Genomic DNA, 17,585 nt, shown 5'->3' on the forward strand with positions numbered 1-17,585 from the left:
TTTGTCTTTGGGTTTGGAGATGAATTAATCGCCCGGTGTGAGACTACCACCCTGAGTTTTGAAGTGGCTTGAAAAAGTTCAATGTGTAGTCTCCAGTGCAGAGTATCCAGACTAAATAAAAATCAATAAAAATACAAAAAAATATTAAAAAATAATTAAAAAAGCAAAAGACTTAGCTCGTTCACGGTACTAATGTGTTATAGGCTTACAATCTTTCGTGAATGAAAATCACATTTAAAAAATGTAGTAATGTTTAAATCGACGGTGAAAGTGTCTACTACGCAGTAGACTTAGTTGGCATGTTTCTGTGATAATTCCTCTGACGAAAGGTTGGAAATCTATTGCACACTGATATCGCAAGTAATCTGAGGGTGAGATAATCCGAAACTCTGCTCTAGAGACTAAACATGGGAGGCTGGTTGACAGTTGATTTACTTGATCGACATATTCAGCCTATCCATAAATGGATAAGCTGAATATGTCGATGGTTTATATGCGTATAGATGGACTGAATGTATAGATGTAAGTTTACACAAGTGCCGAGTATTGTTGGGAGGAGAGAATAATATTGAGGTATAAAATTTGGAATTCATGTGGATACTAGTAATTTAAATGTAACTTACCAAGATATCTTTTAGTGCAAGCCACCGTTTAAATTTCATTGCTTCACAGTCACACATCCACGGATTATGGGAAAAGGTAGCACTTTGCAAAGATTTCGAACGAAAGAAACTGTTTGGCAATCTGGTTAATAAATTGTTTCGAAGTTTCAAAACTGTGGCGTTCAGATTAACAACGGTATCTTCAATCACTGTCAATTGATTGTATTCCAGATTAAATTCCCGCAATTGAGGCATATTTGAAGGGACGGAGGTATCATGTGATATAAACTGCGTAAGATAAGAAATTAATTCCTTTGGAACTTGGTGCAAATTTAAGGAATTGCATTTGACATCCAAGTATTGGTTCGTTTCTTTTTCATTCACACATTTACAGCTACATGGTCCAGGACACCTCCATATCATCAAGTTATTCACCGTCAAAATATTCATAAGGCTACCTTTCCACCACGATGGCGAATTACAGAGAGGATTGTCGGTGACGACAGATGAGGGTCGGTATTGCAGCCATTCTGCAAACGATGAAAGGAGACAGTTGCAAGACCAAGGGTTACCTAAAGAAAGAAAAGCAATAAATATAAATTTCAAAAAACATTTCTCACACTCGTCCATTTGTCATATTAATATGATACCAATCCTTTTCATAGATGTAATTTTTTGAGATTTCCAAGGGCTGTCAAAAAAAAAAAATAATAATGTTTCGTTGCCCACTGTATTCAGGTATTTCCCCCCCCCTTCATCTCCACATTTATTCTGTCCTTTCCGTTAAAAAACCTACCGTCTTTCCCTATCGGCTAACAAAATTCCTTCCGCTAATGAGCATTTACTTCACCAACATGAACCGTCACAACCTTAAATTGTGTAGACCAAATAAAACAAGGTTAATTTGATTTAGACTAGCAAATTAAATATTAAAATTGAGTTTATTACACGACACTGATCCCTCAAGTATTTATTCATATAAAAAGAAAAGCAAGAAAGAAAATTAATGGCGAATTAAGTATGTGATATTTTCTAAATTACAATGTTAATATGAATAAAATATACAAATAACGAGGATAATATTTGTAAAATATACAAATATGCAAGTAATTTTTTTATTTAACAACGAAAGTTGTCATTCAGTCTCGTATTCAGTCTCGCATTTTCCTATCTGGTTTTTTATACAACAATATAAATGGAATTTGCATTTTTTTTTATTTGAGAGGGATACAGACACGAAAATCTATTTTTTCAGAAAATTTCAAATGAGTCAAAAATAGTTATTCTACGATAAACTTCGGATTCTCAAAATATTAGTAAGAATGATATATAAATTTAATTTATGTTCGCTTGACAAATTATTGGTTTCTAAAAGATTACAAAATAAGTATTCTCTTTTCTAAATACAACTAGTGGTCGTTAAATTTGGGAAAGGAAGAACATGTCCTTAAAATTCCTTAAATTTATTTTACAATGAATGATTAGATTATTATTCTCTTCCTTATCATACAGACGTTTCGTTTCTGTGGAATACTTTTGTTACTTGTCTTCCAAATGCAGCATTTTAGGCTTAACGATACTTTTTACGTATTACAACACACGTATATTGCTGTTTGCACAAAGCATCAGAGTTTTGTTTTTGAATTATATAATGGAAAACCAAACTCAAACATTCGAAATGAGATTCTCTTTTCGCATTCTAGTGATTGTCTTCGACATAATTTGCACTATATTATTTACGGAGCTGTCTTAAACAAGAGTGATTAATAGAACAATCAAATAGGACTTCATTCCCTATTCGTAAGAGTTGTTGTTTTTATTGCTAAATTTTATTTTCATTTTTCAGTACCATTCAATTGGGATTTTATTTAAACCGCTATAAACGCAGATGCAAGTCATTGTCCTGAGCAAGAGTTGCGGGAGTGTAATCTAACTGATTTGATGATATTGCTACAGCGATCATCGTTGAGATTTCAACGTCAGAATTAAGATGGTTATTAATATAAATATTAAAATGAGAAACCTATTACTGTAAAAAGATTCAACCAAAATATTCATCAAAAAAACAAATACATTCACATCCTTTCTTTTTCCTGTGATGAGTTCAAAGCAAAATATGACAGGTATTGTGCAGATATCGATGGTTCGAGGGAGGTCCACTAACAAGTGGATAAGCCTGGACTCCATGGTGATGCCCACATATAATAATAATAATAATAATAACAATTTAAGTACTTTGACAGATATAAAGTTTGAGTACATTCTCAAACGAACGTGTCGCTTCATTGCCTAGAACTGGATTACAGTTCGCATTCCGAGACTGAATGACAACTTTCAGCTAAAAATGGATTCGGTCTCACACGTGATGAAGTTCTCTTCTCGGAAACAAGCTCTTTCATCTGTAGAATAATCAAAACGGTAAGAAATACACGCAATTACTATAATAAACACACGTATTAACCACAGTGAAAATTATTTAATTGTAAATATTTCATCTCAAGTATCTTAGATACATAGATCTTTACATAGATCTTTATATAAACATGAACGTTTATATAAAGAAAGTGCTGAAGCCCTACTATACAGACCAAATTTAAAACGCAACGGCATTCTTACTATTCCTAAAGTATGGGAAATTGTCATACAGAATTGTGTAAAATAATTATTTTATTTTATTTATTTATTTTTTTTTACTTCTGTAACACGTCACGCACGCTTATTGAGATTCTATTATAATCATGCGCCCTAACTGTATGTTATTCCTATTATTGTTTAAAGTACTGTACTGATGATGTCCTAAGATACTTGGGATGAAATATTTACAATTAAATAATTTTCACTGTGTTTAATACGTGTGTTTCTTGTAGTAATGAACTCACCACAGGTGTCATTATATAAGAAAATACACGCAAGTAAATAGCATGCGATACTGGCTTTTTTGCTCGGCCATAATTCAAATTAATTTAACCCTCGGAATTGCTGCGATAAAGTCTAAGATATATATGTACATAGAGTCTATGTACATATATATCTTATATATATATATATATATATATATATCTTATATATATATATATATATATATATATATATATATATATATATATATATATATATATATATATATATAAGATATATATATATATATATATATATATATATATATATATATATATATATATATCTTATATATATATATATATATATATATATATATATATATATATATATATATATATATCTTATATATATATATATATATATATATATATATATATATATATATATATATATATATATATATATATATATATATATATATATATTATATATATATTATATACAGGGTGTTCGGGATAAATTTGACAGTTTCGTAAGGAAAAAGAAAATCTTCTTTGTATCTATTAAATTTAATGAATTGACAAAAAAACATTACAGGCAGAGTTAATTACAATACTATCAACAAGATTTACTCAAAATAACCACCATTAGCATCGATCACAGCTTCAATTCTGCTTCGGAACCTCGAACAAGCTGATGCTACAGTCTCCCTGGGAAGGGCCGCAAAAACTGTTTTAATTTTATCCATTAACTGGGCTTTTGTATTACTGGAAGTGCGATTGGTGTCTTTTTCAACTGCGCCCCATACAAAATAATCCATGGGGTTAAGGTCTGGGGAGTTTGGAGGCCAAACATTTGGACTGGTGAAGTCGTAGAAATTTTCAGACAACCATTTTTGACTTTTCCCAGAGGTGTGGCAAGGGGCCGAATCCTGCTGCCATACATACGGCCTACCATTGGCTACCCTTGTTATCCAGGGCTTGACTACAGTTAGCAACTCCACGAACAAAGCCCGAATTCCAATGCCAGGGTTCTTCAACACCTGTTCCTGCAGATTTGCGAGGAATTCTGCTGTACGAACGCAATCAGATCGTCTGCTAGGGATCTTTCTTCTTGCTACATCCTCGTAGTCACCATTGCAAGTCTCTAGTTCATGCCTGATTGTTTTTACTGTATTCAGGGAGCATTGGGCGGCAGTCGTAATATCCTTATTTTGATGGCGGGCACGAATCATCATGATACAAGTTATTCTCTTCCATGATTCAGGTGGGTTCCAGCTATCCATCCTTTCTGACATCTTGTATATGAATGAAGAAGGGTCCAAACTTTTAAATGAAGAGAAGTGTGTGTTAATACATGTAACTTACGGAAAAATATAATTAATTATAAATATGTCAAATTTATCCCGAACACCCTGTATATATATATATATATATATATATATATATATATATATATATATATATATATATATATAGAGAGAGAGAGAGAGAGAGAGAGAGAGAGAGAGAGAGAGAGAGAGATTTTTTAGAGAGCTTTTGTACTTCCCTCAGAAACATGCACAAAACGCGCGTCATCCATTACAGAAACATAAATAAGATAATATAACTTACCCGATAGTTTCAAGGTAGTCACGTTGTCTGGAAGACTGTGGCTCCTCAGGGTAAAAAGTTGATTATTTGACAAGTCCAGAAACACTAGTCGAGGTAGATGAGCTGTTAAATCACCTAATGCTGTCAATTTATTAAATGACAGGATTAGTACTTCAAGATTTTGTCCACAAAGAAAGTCATTTTCTTGAATGAATTCTAAATAGTTATTGGAGAGATCTACTGAATTTAAACGGCAGAGTTTTTGAAGTGAGTTATTTAAACTATTTATGAAGTTGTTACTTAAATCAATATTAACCAACCGGAAGTTATCTTTGAATGTGTCCTGCGATATTGACGATAGGTTATTATAGCTGACATTCAGAAAAGAGAGTATTGAATTACCTTTGAAATGAATAAATTCTAATGAAGATAGTTGATTTCCAGCTAAATTTATGAATGCAGAATAAGGTAAAGGACCTGTCAAAAATTTTATCTGAGAATGGTTAAGAAGAAAAAATTCCAGTACATTAACTACATTCAAAGACGGGAAAGGAACTGAAAAGTTGTTGTTATTAATATAGAGTTTTCTCAATTTAGGGAGAGGTAACAATACTTCAGGATGAATATATTTCAGACTACAGTTCTGTAGATTTAACACTTCAACGTTCGGAGTTCCTCCAAATGCATTGGGTCCAATGTATTGAAGAGGATTGTTATTAAGGTCGATATTGGTTAGTGATGACATGTTGTCATGAAACACTCCATCCAATGACTCTAGTTTGTTTCCACCCAAGAAAACCATCTGTAAAGGAAATGAAAACTATTTTACTTCACGGGTTAGCTTAACAGAGTAATAGGTTCATTTAGAATTATAAATGGACCCATGCTCTGGTTCCATTTATATTTCAGAAATATTTATTACTTACAAATACATTGTTTAAACATAATGCTCATTACAGGCGTATAATCATTTAAATTTATCAGCTAAAAACAACTTAAAACCATTTTATTAAATTAAAATCATTACATTTTGATTGTTTTTATCGATTGTAGTTCTCATTAATAATTGAAACTAATCTAGGAAGTGACTATATTCAGGACAACATACACGTCTCGGAAGGCGTGCTACAAGCAGTTTGTAGTGTTGTCAGCTTGTGGTTGAATGAGAAATGCTCTCCTTATACAAGTAGCTAGTGGTGAATATACTTCACTTCAAATTTTTGTTGTTCGTTTGCGTTAGGATAAAATACGAATTAAAATAATGTAATTTCGTATTACGTACAATCAACTATACAAGTCAATAGATATTGGATATGTCTCATAATTTCATACTGTAGACATAAAATGATGCTTTGATGCAATATTACATTTACAATCATGTATTTTTCTTATCACAACAGTAATACAATGATTTAAAATTACGATACTATTCGAATTTTAAAAGTTCTTTTTGAGAGTTTATATCAGTAATGAAAGAAGTAAAATCAATCAAAGAGCAAAAAGAAATTAACAGGTAACAGTTAAAAGAGCTAAATACATGTTTTTTAGCGCTTAGGTTCATTGCCAACCATTGATTATTTAGCATTGGCTATCAGTACAGAAGCAGTATTGCTGTAAATTAACTTGTTTGCCGTAATCTCCCAGGTCATTTCGAAAAGCAATCGCTAAAGAAATATTGAATTTTATAATGCGTTAATACTCTTGGTTACTATTTTTTTGAAGACCAGAAACTTTGATTTGATATCAAAAACATGCTTGTTTTATTCCCCCCCCTTTTTAATTTTTTTTTTATTAAGACCCCCACCTACGCAAGGCTGTAAACATATAGTTCACTAACACTATGGTTGAAATAAGGATTATTTTTTTCTATTATTTTAATTAATTTTTATAATTTATTTGTTTATTTATTTACTTACTTGGTCTGGAAGCCCTGCTCTAGAGATCGAATAGCAATTCAGGCCTCGAATAAGCGAATCGGTAGTCTCACACTGGGCAATCGAAATGAGATTTCAATACGCTAATAATGGCGCATTTATAATAAATATATTAAATGTGCTGTAATTCTGATGCTATTAATACCATTTCGTGCGATGTAGGCCAACACTAGTATTACTGTTTGTAATTTTATATAAGTTCTACAATCGATTTTTGAGACAGGAAAGGAGATGGAAATCGAATTTTCACGTGCATATGATCGAGTAACTCGGGAACCGGCTTAGAAAGAATTAGAAAAAATCCATTTCTAGGTCGGCGACTAGAATTAAATACTACAGCAGTGTAATTTGAAATATTTAATTTATTAAACAATTAATTAAATAATAATCAATTATTAAAATTTTATGGTTCCCGAAACATATTTCACACAAAATATGAATTGCTTATCAGGTCCAAAATGGATCAACTCTAAGCGATTCGACGCAACACCGTAAAAACTGAAGGGGAAAATACGAGTTCGAAGCGGTTGTTGTTTGGAATTACTACCGAAGCACTTAAGGCTATGAAGCCAGTAATTGTATCTCTCAATTCTGTGTGTTCTTCCTGCCAATTTTTCTCCTTTGCCTAATGCCAAAATCGTGAGTTTTCAGAAGGGGTGGGAGGGGCGGAGGGAACCATCTCTATATAAGAATGGCTAACTCACTAACTAATTTAAAAGCTATAACGGTTTGCGTCCTCTATGTACTTCGAAGACGGGTCATTCCAATCAAAAGGCTACCGACTTAAACTACGAAGGTTCAGAATTCAAAATTCAGAAATCCCCAATACAATTGAGGATAACAATTTCCCACACTTTGGAATAGTTATCCTCAATTGTATTCAATAATTTATCTGCTATATTTGCCATATTAATACTGAGAACCTCCGTAGCTCAGTCGGCATAAACGAAAGCCCTTTGGTCGGAAAGACCTGGGTACGCCTCCCCTCCATGACGTGAAGAACCTGGTCTCTTTTGACTAAAGGTGAGGTATCTGGTTTCATACGGAGTTAGAGGGTTGTTCCTTCCGGAAACTCGGGTTTTTCGTCCCTCAGAACAGGCAAACCGGATCCCATGAACACACACGGATCTACAGTCAAAAAAATATATAGGGAACTTTTCCCCTGCACTTGGTTCTTGAGACTCCAGTGTTGCATTATGGAAAGATCCATAATTACGAACCTTCAATATGAAGATATCACCTAAGATGATCATAATTAATTACTGGGTTCAAATGCAAAAATAATGCAAATAATGTACCTGCAACATTAATGCAGTCGTTAAGGTGACCATATCAGGATATTTAATATTAATTCTTGCTTACAAAAGTTAGTTCATAATTTTTATGAATATTGTTTATAGGTCAGGTTACATTTACCGAATGAAATGCTCTACGAGTAACTTCCGATGCATTTTAGATTGTAGTAGCAGTCTCATTAGATTGAAATTAACACTCGGTGATAATTTTCATCCAAGGTCAGTCCCTAATGAAAAATTACGCATTTATGCATTTGTTTTTGGTAACTCAAACATTTGAATCAAAAGTCAGCAGCATTCACTGGAAGCGGAAAACTGAAATATGCCAGCCTATATGGAAAGGTAACTTTCCAAGCAGGCTCCGTTTTCTATGTAAACATCTTTGTTACACAGATGATCAGTGTCTGGCTTAAAGATTATGAATGCTAGATTATTTTGAGCAATATCTGTGAAAATTCCCGCAGAAAAGGTATAAGGAGGAAATGTCCTGAAATTTTCTTACAATAAATGAAGGTAGTAGCTAATAAAAATGAGCAGGAAAAGCCGATACGATAGGTTGGGATATGAACTGTGTGTAGCAGTTGACTATTATGACGTACTGGATATATAAGTACAATATAATGTTTGAGTACGAAAATAAGAGCATAATACGCATTACTTCGTTACTCTCTTGACATTTTTATTCAAGAAAGTTTCCTTATCCCTTATATTGATTATCTGAATTATTAGGATTGTCTCTGAGTCCTTTAAAAAGCGTCTAATATTACTAGATGTCTCCACGCAAGCTGTCACTTACACTACACTGATCTACTGACTGGAATTATATATTAAACACTCCTCTAGTGGAATTGCTGAAGCATTCCTTAATATGAAATCATCATGGAATTTTTCTTTTCTCTTTTTGAAAATAGTTTACAGCTGTCGACACCTCGACGAAGCAGCTGGAAAGACACTTCACCTTTGGTGGCAAAGACTAGATCTTCAACTGGCATTCAAGAATGCAAGGAACATAATACTTTTAAACCCAACTTTTTATGACATCATCAGCTATGAAAGACTGAAAGTTTAAAGCCTGAATATCATCGCTGGTGAGCCTGAATTGATAAGTAACCCTGCTCCTATTTTGCGTCCTATTTTTTATTTTTAAGTTAAGCGCGGCAAAAGGCATTGCATAGAATGGGGAAACATGTATTTACTGTTATGATCCTGAAACGAAAATACAGTCAATGGAATGGCATAATCTTATTTTACACAGCAAGAAGAAATTCAAAAGACAGCCTTTCGTGGGCAACCGCGTCTTAGGACAAAGAAAGGATTTTGTTTGCGGACCATATGCACAAACGAGATACCATCTTTGTCCAAGAGGCCCCACGATCAATTCGAAACGGTCAGCAGAGACGTTGTAAAAATATTGAAACAATGCATCTGTAAATTCTAGCCCACAAGAAACATGAATGAGATTATCCTTCTCGATGAAAACGCCCGATCTCGGACCACTTTGCATACAAGGAAAGCAAATACAACATTTGGCTGAACATGTATTACTCATCCAGTTCATAGTCTATATTTTATGGATGTCATTTTATGGGCATACAGCGTCTCACTTAGCGATGGCAAAAGCGTATAGAGAGTAATGGAGACTCGGTCGAAATATGGAGGATTAATCCATGTAAATACTATTGTTAAATAAATTACATTTTCTGAGAAAAAAAAAAAAAGAAGCATCTTACTCCCTTCGAAATACGATACTTGTTTTTCAAAAGAGAGTTTTAACTTAGTTATTCGAATTCAAATATGGTGGAATGAGACCAGCTAAACTCTCTATTTGATTGCAAACATCTGATAAAGATTCCTCACATCATAGACGAGATTCGAATCTTTTCCAACCAAAGGATTCGTCTAAACTAACTGCGCTAAGGAGGCTGTCACCTAAAGACTCAAAAATATCGATGTTGCAATGGGATTCGAAAACCACCGCCTGTTGGTCGCAAAGAGGAAACGCTATCTGCGCTGTGCTATCTCAATGCCGATAACAGATAGCCGAGCAGATATCAGAGAGAGAGAGAGAGACGGAGGTTTCTTCTTCTTCTTTTCAATCTCTCTCTCTCTCTCTCTCTCTCTCTCTCTCTCTCTCTCTCTCTCTCTCTCTCTCTCTCTCTCTCTCTCTCTCCCTCTCCTAAAACGACAAATCCACCTGGAAACCACGGGCACATAGTAAAAAATGTGCCAATCATCTGCCCTCGGATACCTCATAGCCTATCTAAATATCGTCGCTTGTGTTTAAATACTTGCTTAAATCATTAAAGTGATTTTACATGTTGAGGCAGAGGGCGAAACACTCGACCTTTATTGTATTTGAATGTTGAAGGGGTTTTCCTGTGTAGCATATATAACGAAGTTGAGAGGTACGTGACTTAATTCCGAAAGCGATTAAGACATGTGCCTCCTTAGCAGCAGTAGTTAAAGAACTCAAACACTGAAATTTGTTCAGTTGCTTCCCGATCTTGTCCAACTTCTGAAGAAAGCTAGGCGTTCTCCCACTTTATCAAGAAATTTCCACTGCTGTTGTGAATTTGGAAAAACTCCAGTAACGAAAACTTTGGTGGAAAGTTCTGATTTTTTTTTTTTTTTTGTTGTTGTTGTTGTCAAAATTAGTCTACTATTTAACAATGCAACATTTAGCAAACTTCAATATTTGAATAATATACAATATATAATTTTCATTCTTAAAGTCTTAAAACAGAAAACAAAAGAAAAAATGTAAGCCGAAAGATGTTCTAGTTACTTACATTTAAGTTTAAGAATGTCAAGGCTCCATTTAGATTTATCAGAAGATTATTTTCCAAATCCAGTGAAAGCAAAGCTGACGATATTGGTTTGAAGATATTTGCCTTTAAGCTTTTAATGTTATTGTTCGACATCATTAATATTGTCAACATTTCAAAACCCCAAAACGCATCTTCAGCAATAAAATATATTTTGTTATTCCTTAAGGAGAGGTAAAAAACCTTCGAAAAGTTTTGTAACTCATTTGTTACGTTCGTAATTTCCGTATTCTCGATGGAGAGGTAGCGTAGTGAGTTTTTCACATGCGAATCGAAAACTGGAATATTAGAAATCATGCTGTTATTGATGACGATGTCTCTAAGATCGTAATAAATACTCGTAGGATCACTAGGAAACGTATATCTCCATGCTACTACTGATGCGAACTGCAAACTCCATCTTTGGTCTCCTTTAAGTTTAATACTGTCTCTGAGGGTGAGTACAGGAGTATCATCTGAAGTGGATTCAACCACTGGCACATCGCACACGTTGACATACAAAGAGAAGTTGCTTCCTTTCAGCCCTTCAGGATTTTCGCAAAGAACTGCCTTCATTGGTGTATGTACGGAGATGTTACATATTTCCACTTCCCTAGCTACCATAGCCGATAGTCTTGAGAACAACATTGTTATGAACAAGATAAAAAATGGAACATAAGTAAGATGCATGATGTTTTAATGCTTAGACTACGAAAACTTTCTAAAATGTTCATTTAATTGCCCTGCAGCGCCTCTTGAAAAATAAGATAATGCTTCATCGGTTATCGTCTGCGCGAGCATTCTGTTTTATTGATGCTTACAGACGACACTTACACTTCTAACACTGACGGAACTGTAGCACTAAGCACGTGTATAATATTCCACTGCTTCAATCTATTATACTAAACCAATGTACAGTTCAAGGTACAGCACAGAAAAGACGCGCTGATCGAAGCAACGGATTTTCTAACGCTAACATACAATTGCGCAACTGACTGTGCAACGTCGATTGGGCACTCGCGGAAGGAAATAAGATACTGTATTATATTATTATTATAATCACAATCTTTAACTAGGAACTCCCATCACAGAGCAATTGTGGTGATTTATTTGGTTTTTAATAATACTAAAATTATAGACTAACAAGAATTTTGGTGTGAATGCATAATGTTTTAGTAACGAAAATTTACATATGAACTATTTTCCCTCTTGAAATGTTTTTTGCAGCGAGTATATATTATCTCTCACTGGAAATAAATGCAGCACTGTGCATTCAGTTTATAATTAGTATGGTATTCAAAGACAAGTAATTGCTCTTGGATTTTCAGGAGTAAAAGGAAAATATACAGGACTCGCATTCTGTTGTACAAAATGCAGGTCTGACCATCCAGGTATCAAGGGATAGTTGCATTCCCCCTCCCAATTACAAAAATAAATATAAAAGGAAACAATTTCCCTCCTCCTAAAATAATTACATTCGCCATTTATAATATTTTTATATATTTTTTATAATTTTTAAATGCAGTTCCTAACGAAAATATCTTAACACGCTGCACGCACGTTCATATTATTTACCGATACTAAGTACCATATAAGTTATGGAGCATGCAGTAGAAATAGCCCGTCTTTGTGAAGCAACTGCAAAAGTTTTTTAACATCACCAGATTTTTTTATTAGTAAAATTAAAAGTTGATAAGGCTCTGTATTACTAAAACCTTGGTATTTAGGGTCTAGCTACTCATTGAGGAGACCTCAAAAAAGGTTGAAACCGGTCTGGGTAGTGACCCCCCCCCCCCCCATAATGTATTGCAGTATACATCTTTTAGTGAGATGTGCTTTACATTATGGAGAATAGTGATCAGAGCTTTACCCACGTTTACAATGAGTTGCCCTGGTGTTGCACCACCTTTAGACTTGAACTACGTTTCAGGCGCAAACTTAACTGTTTGCTTACTTGGGATTAGGAGTAAAATAACCAAATTTATAAAATTACTTGGTAACCCTAATATATAATATACATTATTCCGGAGGTAAAAAAACTTATTTATATATATATATATATATATATATATATATATATATATATATATATATATATATATATATATATATATATATATATATATATATATATATAGAGAGAGAGAGAGAGAGAGAGAGAGAGAGAGAGAGTTTTTTACCTTGGGTATACTTTACGTTAGGATAACAAGCAATTTTTTAAACTTGGTTTTAATCCTTTTTCCCAAGTAAACAAAAAAATTTAACATATAGTATACCCAGGGTAAAACACTTTCTACATCTATCTCTCATCCGGAGATTTTTATTTAATAAGGTCAAAGCACCTTGTGGCAGCTTGTTTAGGTAAAATTTATAAGCTCTGCATTACTTCAACCTTGGCATTTTTTTGAACTGGCTCCCACTGACGAGACCTCAATAAAGGTCGAAAGTGCTCTGGGTAGTGGCCCTTTCCTTTAATGCATAGCATCATACATCTCCGCAAGGGGATGTGCTTTGCATCAAGGGAGATACTAAGAGAAAGTGATCAGAGCTTACTCCACTTTTACCACGAGTTGCTTCAGACCTGAACACAGTTTAGGCGCAAACTTGACTTACTTGTCTATTTGTTTACTTGGGAAAAATGATTAAAACCAAGTTTCAAAAATTGCTTTGTATCTTTAACACACACACACACACACACACACACACACACACACACACATATATATATATATATATATATACAGTCAAGTACAATAATAATGAAGGGATATTTTATTCAGTGTACTGTATCTAAACAGCTGCTTAGTCCATTATGGTGTCATTACAGATGACTTGGTCAGAGCTACTTCAGTTCTTTACGCATATGCGGTTGGTTCTCTAGGTCAGTGGTTCCCAAAGTGGGCGTTGGAACGATCCAGGGGTCGGTGAAAGCATAAAGGACAAAAATTAGGCGATGAAAAAATTTATCATCCAAAATTTTGATGATTGATGATAAATTTTGATGTATAACGTAAGTAAAGGTTGTAACGGTTGTTTTATTTTACAAGGAAACGTACAAAATCAAGTTACACCCGATCGTCGGCGTTGAAGTCCGACGACAGATCTTAACAGAGTGTGGGCTGACGCACATTTTCAAGTGATCGGGATTTTACAAGTCCAGCACGCATCGGCAGGGACATGTGGATGTCATGACTTGTTCACTACAATACTATAAATACGTGAGAACGTATGAAATCGGTTTTAGATGTTTTCTGAATTGTGTGACAAGTAGTTGCAATTTGATGTAATGCATAAAAATTTTAGTGCATATTCGATACCTAGTCGGTTCCTTACTTACACGGATTACGCACAAAGCAAATTATTGTTGTTCCAATAAAACAGCAGATTTCACGTGAGTATTTCAATGCCTTTTCTTGTAAAAATAATTTGGTTAGGTACGTGAGAAAGTGCATTCTAGCAATTTTGTAAATTTAACTTTTTTTTTACAGATAATATCATGGCTGAACCCAAGAAGAAATGTAGACAACAAAGTTCAGTCGCCTACAAACAAAACATTACCAATGTGCTTGATTTGCCAAAAAGTTTTTTTTCAAATGAATCTATGAAGCCTTCAAGACTAGAAGAATATTAGACAAAAGTTCATTCTTATAAAAAAAAAAGATAAGAATTTATCATATTTTCAAGCACTTAAAGAAAAATTTTTGAAACACTCAACATTGGCAAGTATGTTTTCAGCAGCATCCAAACTAGATGATGATGGGTTGCGCGCCTCTTACATTTCTTTACTCATTGCTAATTCGGGAAAACCGCATAACGTTGGTGAAGAACCAATCCTACCAGCTGTTAATGAGGTCATACACACCGTACTGCACAAGCCAACCTCTGATATTATCAAGAAAATTCCTTTGAGCACTATTACAGTGCAACGAAGAATTGATGAAATGGCCCAGGATGTTGAAGACTCATTATGTGAGTATTTAAAAATAACCCAACTCTCTATACAACTTGATGAGTCTGCTTTACCAGGAAATGAAGTCTTACTTTTAGCATATGTACGATAAATTAAAGAATTATAAAATTGTCAAGAATTATTATTTGTTAAAAATTTGCTAACTGATACTAAAGGAGAATCGATATTTCATGCATTAGAAAAGTGTTTTAAAGAAAAAGAAATCCCTCTTTGTCAGTTGCTGCCGATGGTGCTCCAGCGGTGGTAGGGCGCTATCGCGGTTTTATTGCATATTTCAAAGAGAGGTGCCAAATGTATTCACTGTACACTATGGATTCACCGTTGCCAAATACCTGAGTGATCGTCTACGCAGGTCATTACATTATGTAATTACAGCAGTCAACAAAATCAAAAGTCATCCACTGAATGACAGATTTTTTGGGACAACTTTGTATTAAAAACGATGAAGAATTCATTCGCTTGATGCTCCATACAGAAGTTCGTTGGCTATCAAAGGGCGCCTGTTTGAATTAATTTTATAAATTCTTTTAGTGCTACAGTTTTTAGAAAACAAAGATGATTCTTTACGAGCCAACTTGATTAATTTCAAAAGTGACATAGCTTATTTGACACCACTTGTTTAACAAATTTAATAAAACAAATCTACGGCTCCAAGGAGATGAGCTGAATTTAATAATAATAATAATAATAAGCTGTTATTTCTGCGTTTGTGTGAAAACTTGTCCTGTGCAAAACGAAACTTAGAACGAGGAGATTTCAGCCAGTTTCCAAATCTATCAACTGTGGAAAAATGTGATGAAGACGCGTTCAACTGTTGTTCAGCACTTGGAGGCTCTCCATTGTGATTTAAACTAACGATTTAAAGATATTCTTGAAATGAAAAAATCCGATTGGGTTTTGGACCCATTTTCAAGTACAAACGCAGAAAAGTGTAAACGCAGATGCCCATACTTTATCCTAGATTGTGGGCTGTAGTAAAAAAGTTTTTATTCGCATTTCCATCTTTATATTTAGTGGAACTGGGTTCAGTGTGGTCACAAATCTTTTAACTAAAAAAAGAAACCGACTGCAAATAGCTAATCGCGGTGGTTTAAATATTCTACTGACAAATATAGAGCCAAATATCAATAAATTGGAATAACACACCCGGCTCATCCTTCTCATTAGGATTGTTTTTAATAATACTGATCATTATTTACTATTTTATGTGCGATTTTTACATATGTGCAATTTATGTTTGTTTTCTTAATTGTAATAGTGTTATTAAATTTTAACTCCAAATTGTTCTATGTTTACGTGTAATTTATGTTTCTTTCGTTGATTTCAATAAATAGTTTTAAAATTTCAGTTCCAAAGTGTCTTATTTCCATCTGTTTGTTCGCTTAAAACTTGATATGTTATGATCGGATTTTCATACGATTTTCTTTTATATGCATCAAGTAGAGCTTGGTCAGGTCTTGGAGAGTAATTTCCAGGAGGGTGCTAAATAAACGTTTTTTTTTTTTTTTTTTGGAAAAGAGACGGTAAGCCAAATAAGTTTGGGAACCACTGCTCTAGACTGTTGTAACAGGTAGGCGTTGAAAGGTATGAATTTCTTGCAATTTTTTTCGGGTGCTAATGTCGTTCTAGCTATTGTTATTCAAAAGCGACTCTTCAAATTGAAGTCTGAGAATTAATTTAATCTGCCAATACACTTTTCCTTTTCAGATGTAATTAGCGTTCTTTTGAATTTACCCCAGATACTCATCTGCAAAGATCTAGCATATACAACAGCTGAAAATGTCCTGACAAAGAATTAGTTCTTCTTATTAAAAGTTTTCATCTTAAAGAATGTTTAGAGGATATAATAATAATAATAATAATAATAATAAAATTGGCAGCATAAAATAGAGACGGTATTGGAAAACGAAACAGCAAAAATTCTTCTGACTTTAGAATACAAACTGATCGGCATTTGGAACACAATAGACCTGACATCACAATTATCGAACATCGACAGGTTTGGATTATCGATATTGCAGTACCCAGTAATAACAACATCAACAACAAATAACTGGAAAAAAATTACTAAATATCGAGATCTGGCAATCGAAGTTGGCCGACTGTGGCTTAAACACACCAAAGTCATTCCAATAGTTATAGGTGCACTTGGTGCAACTTCAAAGAAGCTGTCCAACTATTTACAGCAATTAAAAATCAATGAAGTGACCCCATATGACCTACAAAACACAACAGCATTACTTGGAACATTCCATATTTTACGACGCTACCTGACGGACTATTCTTAGATTCTTGGATAGAATCAGAATTGTTCTGAATCACCTGTCAAATTTTTATTTATATGATATCTTGTTTTGACTGTGCATCAATTATGTGAATAAAATAATAATAATAATATTAATAATAATAATAATAATTTTTTTTTTTTTTTACATTTTATTATGTCTCAGTATAAGTTACATACAATAATAATATTTACAGTATTTACAATAAGGATTATACAGATTTTTTTTTTTTTATGTCTCAGATGAATTGCATACATAGTTG

At 33.7% G+C, this 17,585-nt stretch overlaps 1 protein-coding gene across 1 annotated transcript in view; it reads right to left on the reverse strand.

Annotated features, from left to right (window-relative positions):
• LOC150092835 (uncharacterized) overlaps window positions 1-11,974 on the reverse strand; it is a 28,916-nt gene extending 16,942 nt beyond the window's left edge. The window contains exons 1-3 of the mRNA XM_090414432.1: window positions 11,054-11,974; window positions 5,057-5,837; window positions 624-1,174 (exon numbers count right to left, since the gene is read on the reverse strand). Coding sequence (XP_090270558.1) covers window positions 624-1,174; window positions 5,057-5,837; window positions 11,054-11,758 — 2,037 coding nt within the window. The 5' untranslated portion in view covers window positions 11,759-11,974. The remainder of the gene's footprint in view (window positions 1-623; window positions 1,175-5,056; window positions 5,838-11,053) is intronic.
• Between the last annotated feature and the right edge of the window lie 5,611 nt (window positions 11,975-17,585).

The sequence above is a fragment of the Typopeltis vanoorti genome, chromosome 25 (assembly GCF_054136105.1).
Source record: "Typopeltis vanoorti isolate ZY-2024b chromosome 25, IOZ_Tvanoo_1.0, whole genome shotgun sequence".
In the NCBI taxonomy this organism is placed as follows: domain Eukaryota; kingdom Metazoa; phylum Arthropoda; class Arachnida; order Uropygi; family Thelyphonidae; genus Typopeltis; species Typopeltis vanoorti.